This window comes from Pleurodeles waltl, chromosome 12 (genome assembly GCF_031143425.1).
Source record: "Pleurodeles waltl isolate 20211129_DDA chromosome 12, aPleWal1.hap1.20221129, whole genome shotgun sequence".
Lineage (NCBI taxonomy): Eukaryota > Metazoa > Chordata > Amphibia > Caudata > Salamandridae > Pleurodeles > Pleurodeles waltl.
This window is the reverse complement of record NC_090451.1, coordinates 624,930,041-624,946,371: the sequence shown is the minus strand read 5'-3', so window position 1 is coordinate 624,946,371 and position 16,331 is coordinate 624,930,041. Positions and strand designations below refer to the sequence as shown.

Sequence of the window (16,331 nt, the reverse complement as noted above, 5' to 3'; positions counted from 1 at the left end):
TGCCTAGAATTCTGCTGTTGCAGGCCTTTGGACATTAGATGGATCTATATGGAGTTAAGTATAGTAAACCAACACTTAACTATGCACACTTCCCTTCACAATATTATGGTAGTTACAATTTTGGCCATGATATTTTTATGTATAGATATTCTGTCCACCATATTCTGATAAAGAACACAATGCAGAGTTAGGGAAAAAAGGTATTAAAGGGTCTCATCTTTAGAACCCGAACTACAAGTTACTCTTTCAAATAAAAAACGGGGATATTGTCTATGGACTGCATGGCTAAATAGACTGTTTTCTGAAAGGGATAGGGTATACCTCTACCCTTTTGGATGACCAACCATCTGTCAGGAGTGTGCCTACCTGGTTCCCTCAAAGCCAGCGAGAGATTTTTTCACAACAAAGTCTGCAGTCTTTTTATATGAACATTGGGAAAGGCTTATAGACCTAGTTCATCAGATCGTGCACTTGATACAAGCTTTTTCCTAGAACTTTCTGTTCTGAGAACTACGGATGGTTTCCTGCCAAATTTGAAACTTCTGCACCAATTTACACCACATTTGAAAAGGCAGAGATCAGAAATTGGGCTCTCTCTGTTGTTAGGCCCAGTGCTTAATTGGTGCTTGTTGTTTCCGGGCACTTATTTTTCTGCCTCAAGCATTTACTGCGAGCAAAAGAGACATATGGGAAAGATGGAGGAAGTCTAGACTGTCTCACTACATAGAATAAGGATTTGATCCGCAACCATGGACCCGGTAGCCTTCGGTTTAGAGCCACATCCTGATGTCTGTGTTGATGGAGGCCGTGAGGCATGGGCAGACTGGAAATGCTCACATGAGGGTTTCTTTAAGCCTCCCCTTTCTTGCTGCTAATGTTGTCACTAAGGGAAAGATACAAAACGAGAGGGTGTACATTTTCTTCTTTAAAATAAATCATTACAATTTGATTAATTGAGGTTGTTCTGTCCTGTCCTGTCTGTATAATATCTTTATTGGACATTTTTCTTTATGTAGATGTATTTTTTTTATTTTTTTATTATTAAGCTGCTTGTAGCTTCCTAAAAAAATACTACATGAGCAAGAGTAGTGAGGGGTACAAGACACCTAGGTCGATCACAATCTGCATGGTAATGAGGGCGGTACCCTGTAGCCATAACTACTGTTAAAGTGCAATATCACCCCGCCATTACATTGACTTTTCCTCCCCGGAATGAGGAATAACGTCATGTATTGAATCACCACCTGCATTGGGGCACGGTTTTCCCAGTTACTTGGCCATTTAATAGGCACAAATTCTCTGATGTGGTTAAACCTGCCAACTTGTAATTCTATTCCACCGAAAATGGGAGCCACCACCCAACTTGTGCTCCGGCCTGAGGAGTTACAAGTAAAGCCTGCTTAGATCCTCTGGCCTTCTGTGAAGTGTGTCGCTGACTTTCTTTTCCCCCTTTTCACAGGCCTGGTGGTTTATGGGATTTCGCGGATCTGTGCCGCCTCCTTTGATCCCTTTGGTAAAAGGGAGAGGGAGGTGGAGGTACACCGACGTTACGCGACTCAGTCAGTCCACCTCTTCGTCCTGTACTTCTTCAACCTGGCCGTGCTGGCAACCTACCTGCCCCAGGAGCTCATGAAGTTGGTCCCCTTGCTGACTGGTCTCTTTGCGCTGGCACGGTAAGAAACTAGCACGTCTAGCCATTCTTTATGTGGATTAGAATTTAAAATGAACACTGGAAATGGCCAAAATGTAGGGAACCAGTAAAATCTCAGAACCTTATTCAGGGCACCCTGCTACAAAAGCGTTTTAAAATGCAAGAATTGCTTAAACAAGCATTGGCAAAGCCAGTCATTCTCACCTTTGACCTATTTGCTTGGCCAGTCCTTTTTGCTTATTGAGAGCACCAGTGGAAAAAAAGAAAAGGCATGATGAAAAGTCCAGGTCTTCTGTACGAGCAAGCCTGGGTGATCACAAATGTGCACGCATGAATGATGGAGTATGCCTGCAGAAAGACTTAAGAGCCGTGTGTGTGTGATTCAAGAAGTCCGCATTTTATTTGTGCAAAAGTGCTTTTGGCAAAGTGGAGCAGACCAGCAGCAAACGAAAGATGCTGGGCCTTTCCAAAAAAATAAAGCAATTTTAAGATACCAGGTGGGTGGTGAAGGGGGAACAGTGGAGGTGCTTTTTTGTGGAGTGGCCTGGCAGCAGATGGCAGGGATTGGACCTCCCCTCCTTCCCGTGCCACAAGTCTTTCATCACAAACAGCGGTTAACACCCTCCTGCACATTTCCTGCCTCCGCTGGTCTCGCTTCCCCTTTAAGTGAGTCCTACTTCCATTTCTTGTGCCCTTTTCATGCTTCTGCACTAATCCTCCATCATCCTGCTCTTCACTTCTCCGGCTCCCACTCTCCCCTTCCTGGTGTCCTCCTCTTCTTTGCTTCCGGCCCTCTGCACCCGCTCTCACACCCGGTCCCGCTCTGCTTTGCCCCCTCAGTTGCGCCTTGTGGATCTCTTCCACCACTCACTCACGCTTACCCCATGGTCGCCAACATTTGGTTACTGCTCTCCGCTCACTCCTGCTCACCAGCGCTGGTGTTCCTGCTCTCAGTTTGCCTCATTTCCCCTCAGAGATCCGACATGCCTGCTGGAATCCTTTTATTCTCATTACATTTATTCAGGTCAGAGGAAGAGAGACCTAGAGCTGGGGTACCAGTGCAGACCATTCAGAGTGTTCTGAAAGGTAGCAAACCATAGAAAAAAAAAAAAAACTCCAGAGGCGGGGATTGTGAGTGGTGGCAGTGGTGTAACGAAACTTGAGCTCCTCTCCCTGCGATATCCTTGAGGGGGGGCCTCTTCCCCGGATCCAGTCAGGGGTCTGCCGCCCGTGCACAGTGTACTGTACTGAGGGGGGCCCCCATGGAGCTAGGGAGACCCGCTGCACCGCGGGGGCTGTGGGGGCCTTTGTTACACCACTGAGTGGTGGAAAAGTATCAGCGAATAAAGGATTTTATTTTTTGGACCAAATAATTCAAAGCATTGGCCTTTTTCTTCCTAAATGTGTGCTGCAACCTACCTGCCTTAATGATTGTTTATGTATTTTATTTGTTTGTATTCAGAACTCTCACTGCATGCTACTTCCTGTATTGCTAGTTCTCTTTTGTATTTTAATCTGCACACTGAGTTTTGTTACTACTTCCCTTCTGTGGTCCTTGTGGTCTGTTCTGGATTCTTCACTGATTTTATCTGTTTAAACTCCTATTTGTGGGGAGTGATGGCACTGCACGGGTGCTTATGTTATTGATGAACCACTCTTCAATCAGGGATCTGCTTTGCATTTCTTGTTTCATGTTTTGGTGACAAGGAGGGAGACAAACCCAGGAGCGCAAAGCACAATGGATTTGCTCAGCTTCAGAAGGTGGAATGGACATTTAGAACTAGTACAATGTGTAGTGCGGCTTTTCAATGACGAAACTGGCATTGTTGTAGCAGCCCTAGCAAAAATATTCAGATCAGCCCCCTCTAAAAGCTTGAAAAAACCCTCTCTCGCCTCTTCTTTTTCCTCTTCCTGTTTCCGTGTCCCAGGTAGCTGGAGACAGAGGCAGCGCTCTCTACCTTCAAAGTCCAGCCACCAATAGTTCTAGCCTCCCGGGGAAATGCCTCATGGCAAGAATGGCCTATGTGACCGACTGTCGAGTGACATCCATGTTGTCTCCGTTGACATGATGTGCATGAGTCAACAGAAGGTTGTCGCCCTGCAGGATTTTAACAGAAGCTTACAAATGTATAGGTCCAGTTGATCAATACATGAGTACATGGTATACTTATCAACAAGTTCGATTTTGTTATTCGATATGAACACAAGATAATTTCGGGAAAAAAACATGCAATTGTTCCATCACAAAGTCGGGACTGTTCCTTTAATTTTAAGAGGCCATCTGAACAAGCTATTAAGACGGCTGTGTACAAAACAAGTATTAGAAAAAGAGAGTATTAGTGGGTTGTGCTTGTGGTGATTGATTAAGTAGTTGGGCAATTTACGTGTGTGTGCTGACTCTGGGGGTCATTATGACCCCGGCGGTCGATGGTAATATGGTGGAAAGTACCGCCAACAGCCTGACAGTACCTATCACCATATTATGACCTTGGCAAGTTGGCTGAAGCCAACCCGCCAATGTATCACTCAGACCGCCATGGCGGTGACAGCCGCTGGGCGGGCTGGAGATATCTATCTCCAGACTGGCGGCTGCCACTTTGCCGCCTGCGGGATTATGACCCGGCCTAACGCCATGGTTTACGTGGCTTCCTTACCGCCACGAAAACCATGGCGGTAGGCACCATCAGTGACAGGGAATTCCTTCCCGGTCACTGATAGGAGTCTTTCCCTCCCCACATACACGCTCCCGTCTGCGCACACACACACAAACACACATACACACACGTTCCCACAAACATCCACGCATGCAGACATCCACTCACACACACCCGCACACACTTTCAAACATACACGCAGACACAAAACACAACACACATGCACTCACACCTTCATACATGCACACTTGCATCCAACATGCAACACCCCCCGCATCCACGAACACACAAACATACATCTCCCCCCCCCCCCCCCCACACACACACACACACACACACACACACACACACACACACACACACACACACACACCCCTCCCCTGTCGGAGACCTGACTTACCTATAGTCGGGGGTCCTCCGGCAGGAGACGAGACAGGGCGCTGCTGCCACCAGAAGCGTCCGCCAGCAGAACACCGCCAGAACGTATCATGGGTCATAATACGGCTGGCGGCAGTCTACTGGCGTGGTACTGCTGATGGCAGCCGCGCCACCTTACAGCATCCCCCACCATGGCTGCCGCTGAATTTTCGCCATCTTTCTGGCGAAAATCCGGCTGTGGTCATAATACGGCAGGCAGCTGGGAGCCGCGGCGACGGTCTTTTGGCAGCTGTCACTGCGGCAGTTGGCGTTTTTTACCGCCAATGTTATAATGAGGTCCTTAATGTCCTAAAATTAAAACATTCTTGTGCACGGTTGTGGATTCGCAAAAACGCACAAGGCTTTTGCTTAATTAGGTAATGATATGTATTTTTTGATCTTTGACCCGAAGGCAGCCTGTCGCCACATATCACTTTCACCTAGATTTCAATATTTAATAACTTGTGGTGCTCCTAACTTGGAGCCTTTGGATATGTATGGTTGTCTTTTGGTCTTGCTTCTTGGCAGTGTTTTTATTTAAAGTTTTTATGTTCACGTCGATATATTGATAAGCTGATATTAAGAGTGACAGTAACTTTATAGATAGTGCAATAAATATTTTACGAGAAAACTGCATTAGGGTGAAATCAGAATATTTGGGACATCATTTGACTCCAGGGGTGTTCAGTAAAATAAGAGTTTATTCAGTGTCATCACTGTTGGCAAAGACCATCTCTGGTATTATCTAGGGCTGCGTAAACAATATTTGTGCTTTGTTTCTGGTTTTGCTGTGATTACCAAGCTGTTCAATATTCATTTGTTGGGAGATGAAAAAAGCTTTTATTAATGTCAAACTGTTTATTGCACTTGCCACATTTCTTAAGCCATACATTATATACCCCCGTTTTATGGTATTTATTGTTTTAGACATTTGTCTGTATTCATCCATGTTTATTTTTGGGTTTTGAGAATAGAGTTGTAAAATGGTATAGTTGGACATTTTTTTAACCCCTAGACGTCCACTCATATGTAGATCTCTATTGCGTTTCAGCAAATTCAGAAACAAAACACTACACCCATAGGTACATATTAGCGTTATACTACAAATGTATGTTAACATTTGCCTGTATTTAAGGGAATCTCGTTCTGTTTTTTAACTCCCACTACCTGCTTAGCTTTTGCTTGGCATTCATGAAATTCAGCATGGAGTCTCTCACAAGAAGCACAATTTTCACATTGTTTTTTTTTTTTTTTTTTTTTTTTTTCCCGCTTTTAAAAATAAATACAGGCTGGAACCACATTGTTTTTTTTGTCTCTATTTATCTACAGTGAAAACTGGGAACCATAATTATATAAAGTATGTAGGGCACATGATTCTTTCTTCATGCTGATAGTAAACACTTAGTCAACCTGCTTGGTTGGAATGGTATGGCAAAACCTAGTTCAAGGTTGATAATCTTGTCCTGTTTAAAGGATTACCATTTTGACATGAAACCTATCTGGTGCGTTAACACAAGCTGATTTCTTTCGAAGGTGCTGCTATGAATAGGATGCAAGAAAGAGTTTGGCATAGAGGGTTCTTGGGGTTTGTAGATGGGATAGGTAGTATAAATAACTTGGTTCTGATTGAGGAATGGAAGGATGCTGTTTAAAATGATATTGTGTTGTAGAAAGTAAAACCATGGGCCTGATTAAGAGTTTGGTCGGACGGAAAAGCTAATTCGCCAAACTCCCGACAGGGTGGTTGCCGCCTTCGTGGCGACAAACCCACTGGAGCTATTAAGAGTTTGCCACTAGGTCAGCGGGCGGAAACCGAGCTTGGCGGGAAACAAGTCGTTATTGAGCCGGCGGCAGTGTTGTAGCGCGCAGGCTGCACCAGCACCCTCACAATGTTCACTGTCTGCAAAGCAGACAGTGAACATTGCAACATTGCTGGGCAGGTTGGCCTCTCCACTGCCCATGCCAAGTGCATGGGTCCCCCTGTTCCCCCTTGCACCTGTGTGTCTGCCATGAATATGCTGGCAAAGAACAAGGTCGTAATCCGCAGGGCAGCTCTGCATGCAGTGCTGCCCTGGCGGATTATGATGTCTGCTACCTCCTGGCCGCCGGGATCATGGATTCTGGTGGTGCTGGCAGAACCCTTGCGGTCTGACCGCCAGGGTCTTAATGTTGCCGTCGGACTGCCAGCCTTTTAATGAGGCCCCATGTGTCTTGTGGTTAGCCTGACAAGAAGCAAACTTAAAGGAGAAGTTCAAAGTTTTATGAAAGTGATAGATGAACTGTGTCCGGAAGATGATCTCTAGCTTAGGTTATCCACGTTTGTGGCATCCCAAGGAGTTGGATGAAAATGCATTGCCATTGCTAGTGACAGACACTAGGGCATAACCTCTACATAGATAAGTGTTTTCTCACTATTGGTGACTTGGTATTGCCTGGGCAGTGGAGATTTCAGAATGTGGAGAAAGGTGATGCAGCAATCAGTAACAAACAGTGCGCCTAGTAACAATGCGTGTAGCGACTATTGCCGGAAGTAACAGTGCACTTTTGAGGACCGTTTGCATTTATATTTTGCTTTGACAAAGGTGTGTTTTTTTTTTTTTTTTTTTTTTTTTTTTTTTTAATCAAATGATTCAAACTGTTAGCGTTAATTATTAGCAGACTCAGCAAGTATTATATCACTGAGATCATTCTAGTTCTATGTTTCGAACCAGCTGATATAGCCGGGCTACTGCTGACGAGCAATGTAGGTTTCTGGCTTGGTCAGAGCTCCAGTAAAGGGTTCTTTAAACCAGTCCAACATTTGACAGTACCAACATGGCACAGGACCAGCCTGTATTCCTGTGGATATGATGAAACAAGGCCTTAGTTCTTATCGAGTTTCCAACTTGAGGAGAATTCCTGCAGTGGCCTGTTGGTTTTCTCTGCAAATCTATCACTAAGAAAACCTTGCAAAGTTTGTGTGCTCTGAGGAGCTTGATATTCTGCGCTTTGTGGATTGTAACTAGAAGGGGGTCTTGCTGAATTACGGTGTTTAACTAATATTCTGACCTGGGGAACTCCAGTTGATCTGGTAAAACATCTCCTGAAAAACACAAAACCCTATGGTAGTTGAAATTCCCTGTGTGATATTACTGCTTTGTTTCGCAAGGCCCATTGAAGTGAGTCCCCTGATGTTACTGACAAATCAGAGGCGGCTTGCTGTTTTATCCGACAGCAAGGACTCCTCCCCCCCACCACTCCCCTCCAGTAAGAGCCTACTCATTGAGACATATGTACACATCTCATACGAAGCAAACATGGTGAAGCCTCAACTTGGTAGCAGTATTTGGAGGTGCTGAGTGACTACACCAGTTACAGTGCAAAGTAAAAATATGCCTTTTACTTTGACTCTTCCCTGATAAGGAAATGCCTCCCTTTGCTTCACACCATTGTCACTCTATTGGATCTACAGACAACATTGCCTGTCCTCTTCCTAACATCACTTCCTGTTTCAGGGGTTGACGTCAGCTTGTGAAGTGGGGGCGTATCTCTCTACAGGTGGGCCTCTAAGGAGGGTGAGGTGTGTTTTGGAAGGGGAACACATTTGTCTTTGGGGAAACAGTTGGGAGGGGGTGACATCCCATTGAAGCCTGTGGGCGGCTTCTGGTTTGTTTCGATTGTCAATAGGATTGAAAGATTGTGAGGATCTCCAAATCGTCATGAAAGCTATAATGGAAAGACAACCAAATAAAAAAATTATATTGATAACCTCAAGAACCATCTGCAGATCGAGGAATACTACAGCTTTTCTTTCTTATCTATGGTTGTTTAAAGGTTCCTATATGTAATCTAAAACCATGGATTGAGATTCTGCTCTGTACGTGGTTGAAGCCTACTCAGTGCAGACATGCCACAAATTCTAACAGGAAAATTGGTCTATTAGGGAGGAATCTGTTCTGGTTTCCATTCTTAAACGGGTATTATTATCTCTGTATTTTGTCTCATTAGTTTGTGTAATTTAGCTTTAAAAAAAATCTCCTGTGCCAGACAGCATAGGGAACTCTGAGCCAATGAAGTCAGGAATCGCTAGTCAACTGGGGAAGACTTTATGGTTGGACTCGTTACAAAACTGACTGAAAAAACACATTGGCCTATACTTTAGAGGAAGCGAACACAAAGTAACATTCTTCTCCTTTCATCCCTCTATATTCCAGGATGGTTTGTGTGACTCTGAGCCTTGCGCATTTTGTATTCTGGTACTCCTTGGGTTTCATTGCAAAGCGAGCATCGGACAACGGAGTCTTTGAGCGGTTGTAACTTTACCCAGACATGCCTTCTTTAGCCTGTCACTGCCTGCTTCATTTTTAGATTAGTGCTTTAAGCAACGAATCCCAGCCACAATGGAAAGGTAAAGGGTAGATTAAATATAAAGAAAACTAAACCAAAAATAAGTTTGAGATCAAAGATAAGCCTATTGTTTTAGCACAAACAGTGCTATTTCATCCAAGGTTTGTATTCTCTTTTTTTTTTTTTTTTTTTTTTTTAAACAAACTTCCCGCATAGAGGTGTCAATTTCTCTAGTTGTTTTTTTCTTTTTGTATTGCCTGGAATGTACCTAGGCAGTATAGTAAATTGTCTCAGAATGAAGGTCAAACTGATCCAGTGTTTTGTCTTTTCTGGCATATGTGATTGGATTAAAAAAAATTCTGGTCGTTCTGATTTTTTTCTCCCCATCAATTGAGAGGTCAAAGCAATATTGAACCCTATATATACCCAAAACTTTCAGAAAATAAACTAGGATAAATTGCCACAGCTACACAAACCTAGTAAATATAGAATCAGAAACAAAACTGGACGGGTGTCCCACTAAAGCCAACCTAAATCTGCTTATCCGGTGTACAAAATAATACTCTGTTTGACGCCTATTTACATCTCGTACTCGTCAGTAGTAATATGGGGAAAACCATGGTGTGTGAAGGAAGTGAGAGAGGATAGACGCCCATACACCGACCACCCAATGAAAGATCAGTCCGTTTAACTCTCAGGAACAGAACACAAACCTTGTCCTCCTGCTTTCCCTAGTCAAGGGGCTCCGAACCTTGTCCTGTTCTCCTGTGACTCAAGCTGCTCCGCATCTTTGTGACTTTCCATTGAGTCTGTTCACTAAGTCTTTGTCCTGTCCCTTGGCTTCCCAGTGAGTGAAGTAGCTCAGTTTCTTTGTCCTGCTATGTGGCTTTTCATTGAATCAAGTCGTTCTGCTTCTTTGTCCTGCCTACTGGCTTTCCATTGAGTGAAGTCGCTCTTTACCTTTTCCGACCCTCTATCTTTCCAAGGAGCCAGGCCTCTCGGCATCTTTGTCCTGCCCTACAGCTTTTCAGTGAGTCAAGTAACCCCCTCATCTTTGTCCTGCCCTAAAGATTGTCACTGAGTCAAATTGCCCCCTCGTCTTTGTCCTGCCTACAGATTGTCATGGAATCAACTCACCCCACATCTTTGGCCTACCCACAGATTGTCATTGAGTTAATTCGCCCCTCATCTTTGGCCTGCCTTCCAGCTTTCCACTGCCTTTTTCTAAATTAACTAAGCTTTCAGCCACTGAAGCATTAACAGTTCTCTAAACCTGGAAATCTCCTCTGTGCCTTTATACTCGGGCATCTTTGGCTTTCATTTTTTATTTAGTTTTGTAGCATTTTACTGTCTCCCGATTTAACAAAAGCATCCTCACAGTCTAGACTGAGACCAGTTTCCTTCAGACGATACCTCGCAACATTGTTCTTGGAGGGATCCAGACCTGCAAATTAATGGACTTAGAGCTGCCGGACCTCCATGTGGTATCTCTACCTCTGCGTCGTGCAAACCTGGAGACAGACAGAGGTGTTGCCTGAAGCAAAACATCGACCACCCATCGACCAAGGCAGAAGTATCTTTTTATGGGCCTCATCCCAGCTCTCTTTTGTGTCTGCAGCGACAGTCTCCTGTTCCTTAGTCCATGTTGTTGTTTATTTTGGCTGGCTCTTATTGAAGTCTTCATAACTGTCCCCGGGCTGGCTGTAGTGTCCATCTTGGGCCTGATGCTATTGAAGAAATCACAAAAAGTGGAATTTCTAGGGAAAGCCATCAGCCCTCCTGGGGTTTCAACATCTTTCAGATCCAGTTAAGTTTCACCATCGCAGCTCCCGGTGCCAAGCTGGACACAGGAAATATTGAAGATTTTGCTGCAGACATTTTGTTGGCATGTGGACTGATGTTTGCTGCTGCAACAGGACATGCTCCTCAGAACTGGTTCTGAAGTCAAGATTATGCGTTTGAAATCCTGTTTTTACTAAATTCCTTTGTCGGAAAAGCCCCACTTTCAAACATGTTTGCAGAGGGTTTACTCACTTGCTAAGCGTCTCTCCTGGTGCAACATAGAGTTGGTATTACATTTTGCAGGGCTGGTTTTGGTTTCTAGCAAGTTCATGTCAGACCACAGCCCCTGTAAGGTCGATGCAGCTGTCAGTTTATTTATAAAAATATTTTTCTGAAATGATTTGTACCGCACGGTCCAGCCTATCAGTCAGGGTCAGACTTGGACAGAAAATAGGGCTGGACACCTAACTAAGTAGCCCCCGTTATTGAATCGGATTGCCCAAAAAGTGAGCCACATTCGCAAATTGTGGCAGTTTTGAATGTGGAAAGACACGCTGCATAGGTGCGTTACAAGATATGGGAGAATGCATGCATTTCTTTGCTGCTGACAATGTTTGTGGTAATTTCACATTAATCACCTGTAATCCGCAGACCATTAAACTGGCTCATAAACAGGTAAGAAACCGACCACACACTGGGCTGTTAGACTAGCCCTTCTGGCGCTGCCACATTGCGCTATTGGTCAGTCCGGTCGTGTATATCAGCAGCTAGAAGTTCGTTCTCTGTAATCTGAATTATGTTAGCAGTCCCCTTAACACTCTGGAGAGCTCGTTTCACTTGTAAAGTATGAAAGGTTAAATTGGCCACATATATGCTGCTGAGGCACTAATCCACCAAGCTATTTCTCCAGTTTGTATACCGTAACACCATCCATTACTGAGAGCCTGCCGCACCCACCAGGACCTGCAGTCATCCAAAGAGCCTGCTCAACTTTAGAAGGGATTTTCTCTGGCACATGGGGAAGGCGCTTGACATTGAACTCACACCCTGAGTCAGGAGCTGTGGATGGTCCTGCCGTGGCATGCACGCAGACCAGACACTCAAACAAGTAGGCGTGTACCCAGTCAGGCTGCCAATGACCTGCTTGCAGTAAAGAAGAGCTGCTCTTTGGTAGATCAATGTCACTCGTTGTTTCGGACTTATTGAGACTGTAGGCCAAATGGGGTTGGCCAATGTGAAAGCGGGGAGATTACTTGATGCATCACAGTCACTACTGACAGCGCTATGTGCTTCTGGTGTCAGGTGCCCAAACGCCGCAACCAATGTTCAGCATTGGTTCCCCCCACCAGCGCCTGCGTGGTGGGTAGGATGGAGCGCCATAGGCCACTTTGCTGGGAGGGGCAAATATCCCAGTACTAGACCGCTAACAGACCCGCGCGGTATGGTTGGGACTGCCAATAGCCTTACCTGCAGCCTTTGCTGCTGATTTCAGAAGCTGGTGAGTGAAATACGTGGAAAGGTGGCCGTAACATTGTTACTGCTGCACGTTTCTAGGCACTGCCCTGACAGAACCTGCCTGTAACAGGCTGTTGTGGGCTAGTTCTGATGTTAGACGCAGTGTGACACAAGGAAACTGTCATCCACAAATTTATAGGGATGTTCAGGTAGTCATCCTAGCATAATTAATTCTCGGGGAAAATTGCAGGTTTCACAAGGATACTTTCCATATTATGCAACGAATAATGCGGCTTGTTCGCCCAAGTTGCAGCATGTGGTAGCGTCCAACCTCTGCGTGGCCTCTTCTGTTGATTACACACACCATCCTGCTATCGGGTTGTGCAGAGTGTCTGATAAGCACAGGCCCTGGGTGAGCTGTGGGGTCAGTCATTAACTCTGGTTACATTCCCACTGTACCAAAGAGCAGCCTCTCACAATATTTATCTGGCCAGTTAATGACTGGCTGCTTTAACTAGGATGATAAGCACTTGTTTATAAGTATGGCACATGGCCTCAGCATCTGTAACAAAGGAAGGTTGACAGACGCCTTGCCTTTTCAAAGCAAATGCTTTTTATTTGCATTTCCTTGTGGGACCATTCACAACTGGTGACCCTGTACTAAGGTGGCCCGTACCGTGGCTATTTCAGTGTAGCTCACTCTCTGCCATCTTCGGTTGTGGGAGGCACTCACACTATCCATGTGCCACACCTAACTCGTGCTGCAAGTCACGTCACACCTATCATATTCCCCTAAGCAACTTTACACTGCCCAGCGGGCCAGGCTCATTGTACTCTATCTATGTACTCTGAGGTCCTCCCCGCATGGTCCATGCATGTTCCTCAACTGCACAGCTCAGCGGAAGGGGCTGTGACAAAAGTGAAGAGCCTCTAATCTGTTGAAAAAAGCTACGAAATATTTGGGAGACCTGAAAATTCTTTCCATGCAGAACTCCTAGCTACGTAGGTGAACAGAGCTTTTAATCTTCTGCATAGTGGTTCATGAAAGATGCACGAAAAACAACCCCATCTGTGTCCTTGGGCATGAGGACGGCGTGACCCACCACCTTTGTTATCATCCACAATCAGAGCCCGGGATCCAGGGCTGCCAGGAAGAAACCTCCAACCTTCCTTGGGCGGCCGGACCATGAGACCTAATTATGGGACTGAGCCGTGGGCAGACCCCACTGAGGTCCAAAGCCACCACGCGGCGAGTGTGGACCTAGACCTGGGCCTAACAAGTGGCTCACAGGACTTTGTTGTAGGACTGTTGCTTGCGGGAGGCTTTCAGGTGGCTACTTACCCCTGTGCTTGGGCTTCAATTACTGTGAGCAGAGCCAACCTCGCAGCATGGGCAAGCAGGGCCCACGCCCAAGGTGTCAACGTTCAGAGGGGTCACAATGCGTTGCCTCCATGCAGCAGTCTGACTTGCAAATGGCTGCAGCGAGTCAGCCCACACTGTTTAGTCATTCTCTTTTTTCCTTGTACAGGCTGCATGCCCCCCATTAAAGTCCTCTCGCTCTCCCATCTCCTCACCACTACCCCTCTTTATTTACAGTTAGGCACTTGCAGGAAGGAGCTGAGGTGTGGGTGAATCAGATGAGAATTGGGGGAGAGTGGGCAAGTTTGTGTAATCAGCATGGGTGTGACCCTGAAAACAATAGTCGACCCCCCCACCTCCACCAATGCTACACTGGCAACCCCTTCGTCACATTTTACTTAGTAGCAGCAGCAAGGAAGAAATGGGGAGACATGAGGCAGCCGGGCAGTGAAGGACTCAGTCAGAGCAGCTGAACCTCTATAACACTAAGTTCTGCTTATTGTTTTTCTAAACATGAAACATCTTGCATCTTTTTCGTCACATGCTGCTGACAAATTTGAAACTAATATGCTACTCGATTAGAGGTATTTTATTAAGTTCTACCATTTCTCTTTGGATTGTAGCCTTTGAACTTTTGTCACTCCTGACTAGAAATACAGAATTTCAAGTGTCAGGATGTAAAGAAAAAACCTATTTGACAAATTAATGGAGATAATGGTTTGCTCCTTGCATGTCTCAAGATACAGGGTACAACGAGGTTGAAAAGTGGGGGATTAAAGGGCGACTAATTTGGTTGTGCCAAGGGCGCTATCGGAGCAAAGGCTGGCCCTGTCTGTGAGTTCAAGTCTTGGTCCCCACAGTTCTGCCAACGTGAGCCCTGGCTTCCCTTTATTAGTAAGGATGGCGACGAGGTAGGCGGGTGAGGTGACTCTGAGATACAGCATTGCAGTGTGGGCGAACTATCCCTGGGGTCCAGTCCACGCCACTCATGTCTGTATTTAATGTGGCCTGTAGGACTCCCAACAGATGTCACCCCCTTGTTCACTGGGAAGGAGTTTCCAATGCAGGGATGGCTTAGGCCATATGAAAAGTGGCATTTCTAAATTAGGACTATGCATCAGAAAGGCAAGGAGGCCTGGTGCAGGGGCAGTTGTCCTTCTGCCTTGCCTCTGAAAGACCAGTAGCCACCCGACGTGTGACAGACCCGTATGCGGCCTTCTTCCCTGTTGGGTAGGATCCCAGTTTCCTTAGAGGCCACGACGCCTCTGATTATGGCATGAAACTCCAAGACCAAAGTTAGTCTGCTGCAAGCCAGAGTCCCTGAAGGGACATCTTCGATTGAGGCGAGCCGCTCCCTTCCTGACTTGAAACCACCGTGAGCCATAACCGGTTTGGGCAGAGGCAGGAGCCAGTGATGAAATGCCCGAATGCTACTAAACACTGAGCTTTTGTTCACCCTACTGCTACTAGGAAAGCGCCAAATGAAAATGTATTCAATGATTCACCTAAATGTGCGATTATAAAATTAGCCTGAAAAACACGTGTCTGTGTAATCATGGCTGGTCAATCAGAACTCTACAATTTGTGAGCAGTAGTTTAGTAATTCCGGTAAGGGTCGAACCATGGTGTGAGAATAGAGCAGACCCTCAATAGCAGGTTTAATGCTGGTTATTGGACTGTTTCTAAGAGCTTCTAATACTGTAAGATCACATGCCAAAAATTGCTTTTGGAATTAATCGCACTGTTTGCTATATATTGTTATATTATAGTCTGTGATTACAACGTACGTCTTTAGGCTTCACAGTTGGCTGTTGAAGCCAGTTGTAATGGGAAAGCAGAGTTGGTTGGTTAGTGAGGAAGTTAGTTGCCTGGCAATATTGAGAATGGCCCAATACCAGAACTCTAACAACTCAGAGATGCAAAACTGACCTGTTGTAATTGGATGGGCTTTAAGGAAGGGAGTCCTGATTCTACAGTGACTTATAATAGCTATATGAGCATAGAGGCCAGCATGAAAGACTGACATCGGAGCTCTCCACACAGAGGTCTTCCTTTCAAGACTGAGGTTGCGTATAAGGCCAGAGCCCTGTAGGTTCCGGCCCATCAAAATCTTGGTGTACGTTCCTGTGTTTGTTCCCTTCCTCCTAATCCCAGCCCGCTCCTTTCAGGGAACGGTGAGATTCTTCCATCCCAATGATAGTCTAGGCTCCATTGGGTGTTCACTGGTTGACTGCATAATGTTTCCCATAATCGGTGTCTCTCAAACCTAATGCGACATAGAGTTTTTCCTCTGCTCTATTGAATATAGCAAGAAAGTCTTGGCGTGATGAGTCAAAAAGATGCTACATAAATCTAGAAATAACAAGCGCAAAGAGACCAGAATTAAGAGGAATCATATGTCTCTTTTACTAGAGGAGGTAAAAGTACTGCTTAATGGGTTCTTCTGAGGAACAAGGCGCAGGAAAGGAATTCATTAATAATAATGATTGCAGCAGGTCTCCAACATCCCAGCTCGTACAGTCAGAGTTCAAAATTACAACTTTGCACAATGTCAGTCCCCTTTTTTTTTTTTTAACAGGGCGACTTTCTGATTGACACCTAATGAATGCAAATTCCCATAACCCAAGGCATTGGAAACCGAGATATCATTTTTGCTTTGTAAAAGGTTGAAAGCCTACTAAAGTTT

At 45.3% G+C, this 16,331-nt stretch overlaps 1 protein-coding gene across 1 annotated transcript in view; it reads left to right on the top strand.

Annotated features, from left to right (window-relative positions):
- Positions 1–16,331, top strand: part of TMEM79 (transmembrane protein 79) — a 39,524-nt gene that overhangs the window by 11,485 nt on the left and 11,708 nt on the right. The window contains exon 3 of the mRNA XM_069217999.1: positions 1,460–1,673. Coding sequence (XP_069074100.1) covers positions 1,460–1,673 — 214 coding nt within the window. The remainder of the gene's footprint in view (positions 1–1,459; positions 1,674–16,331) is intronic.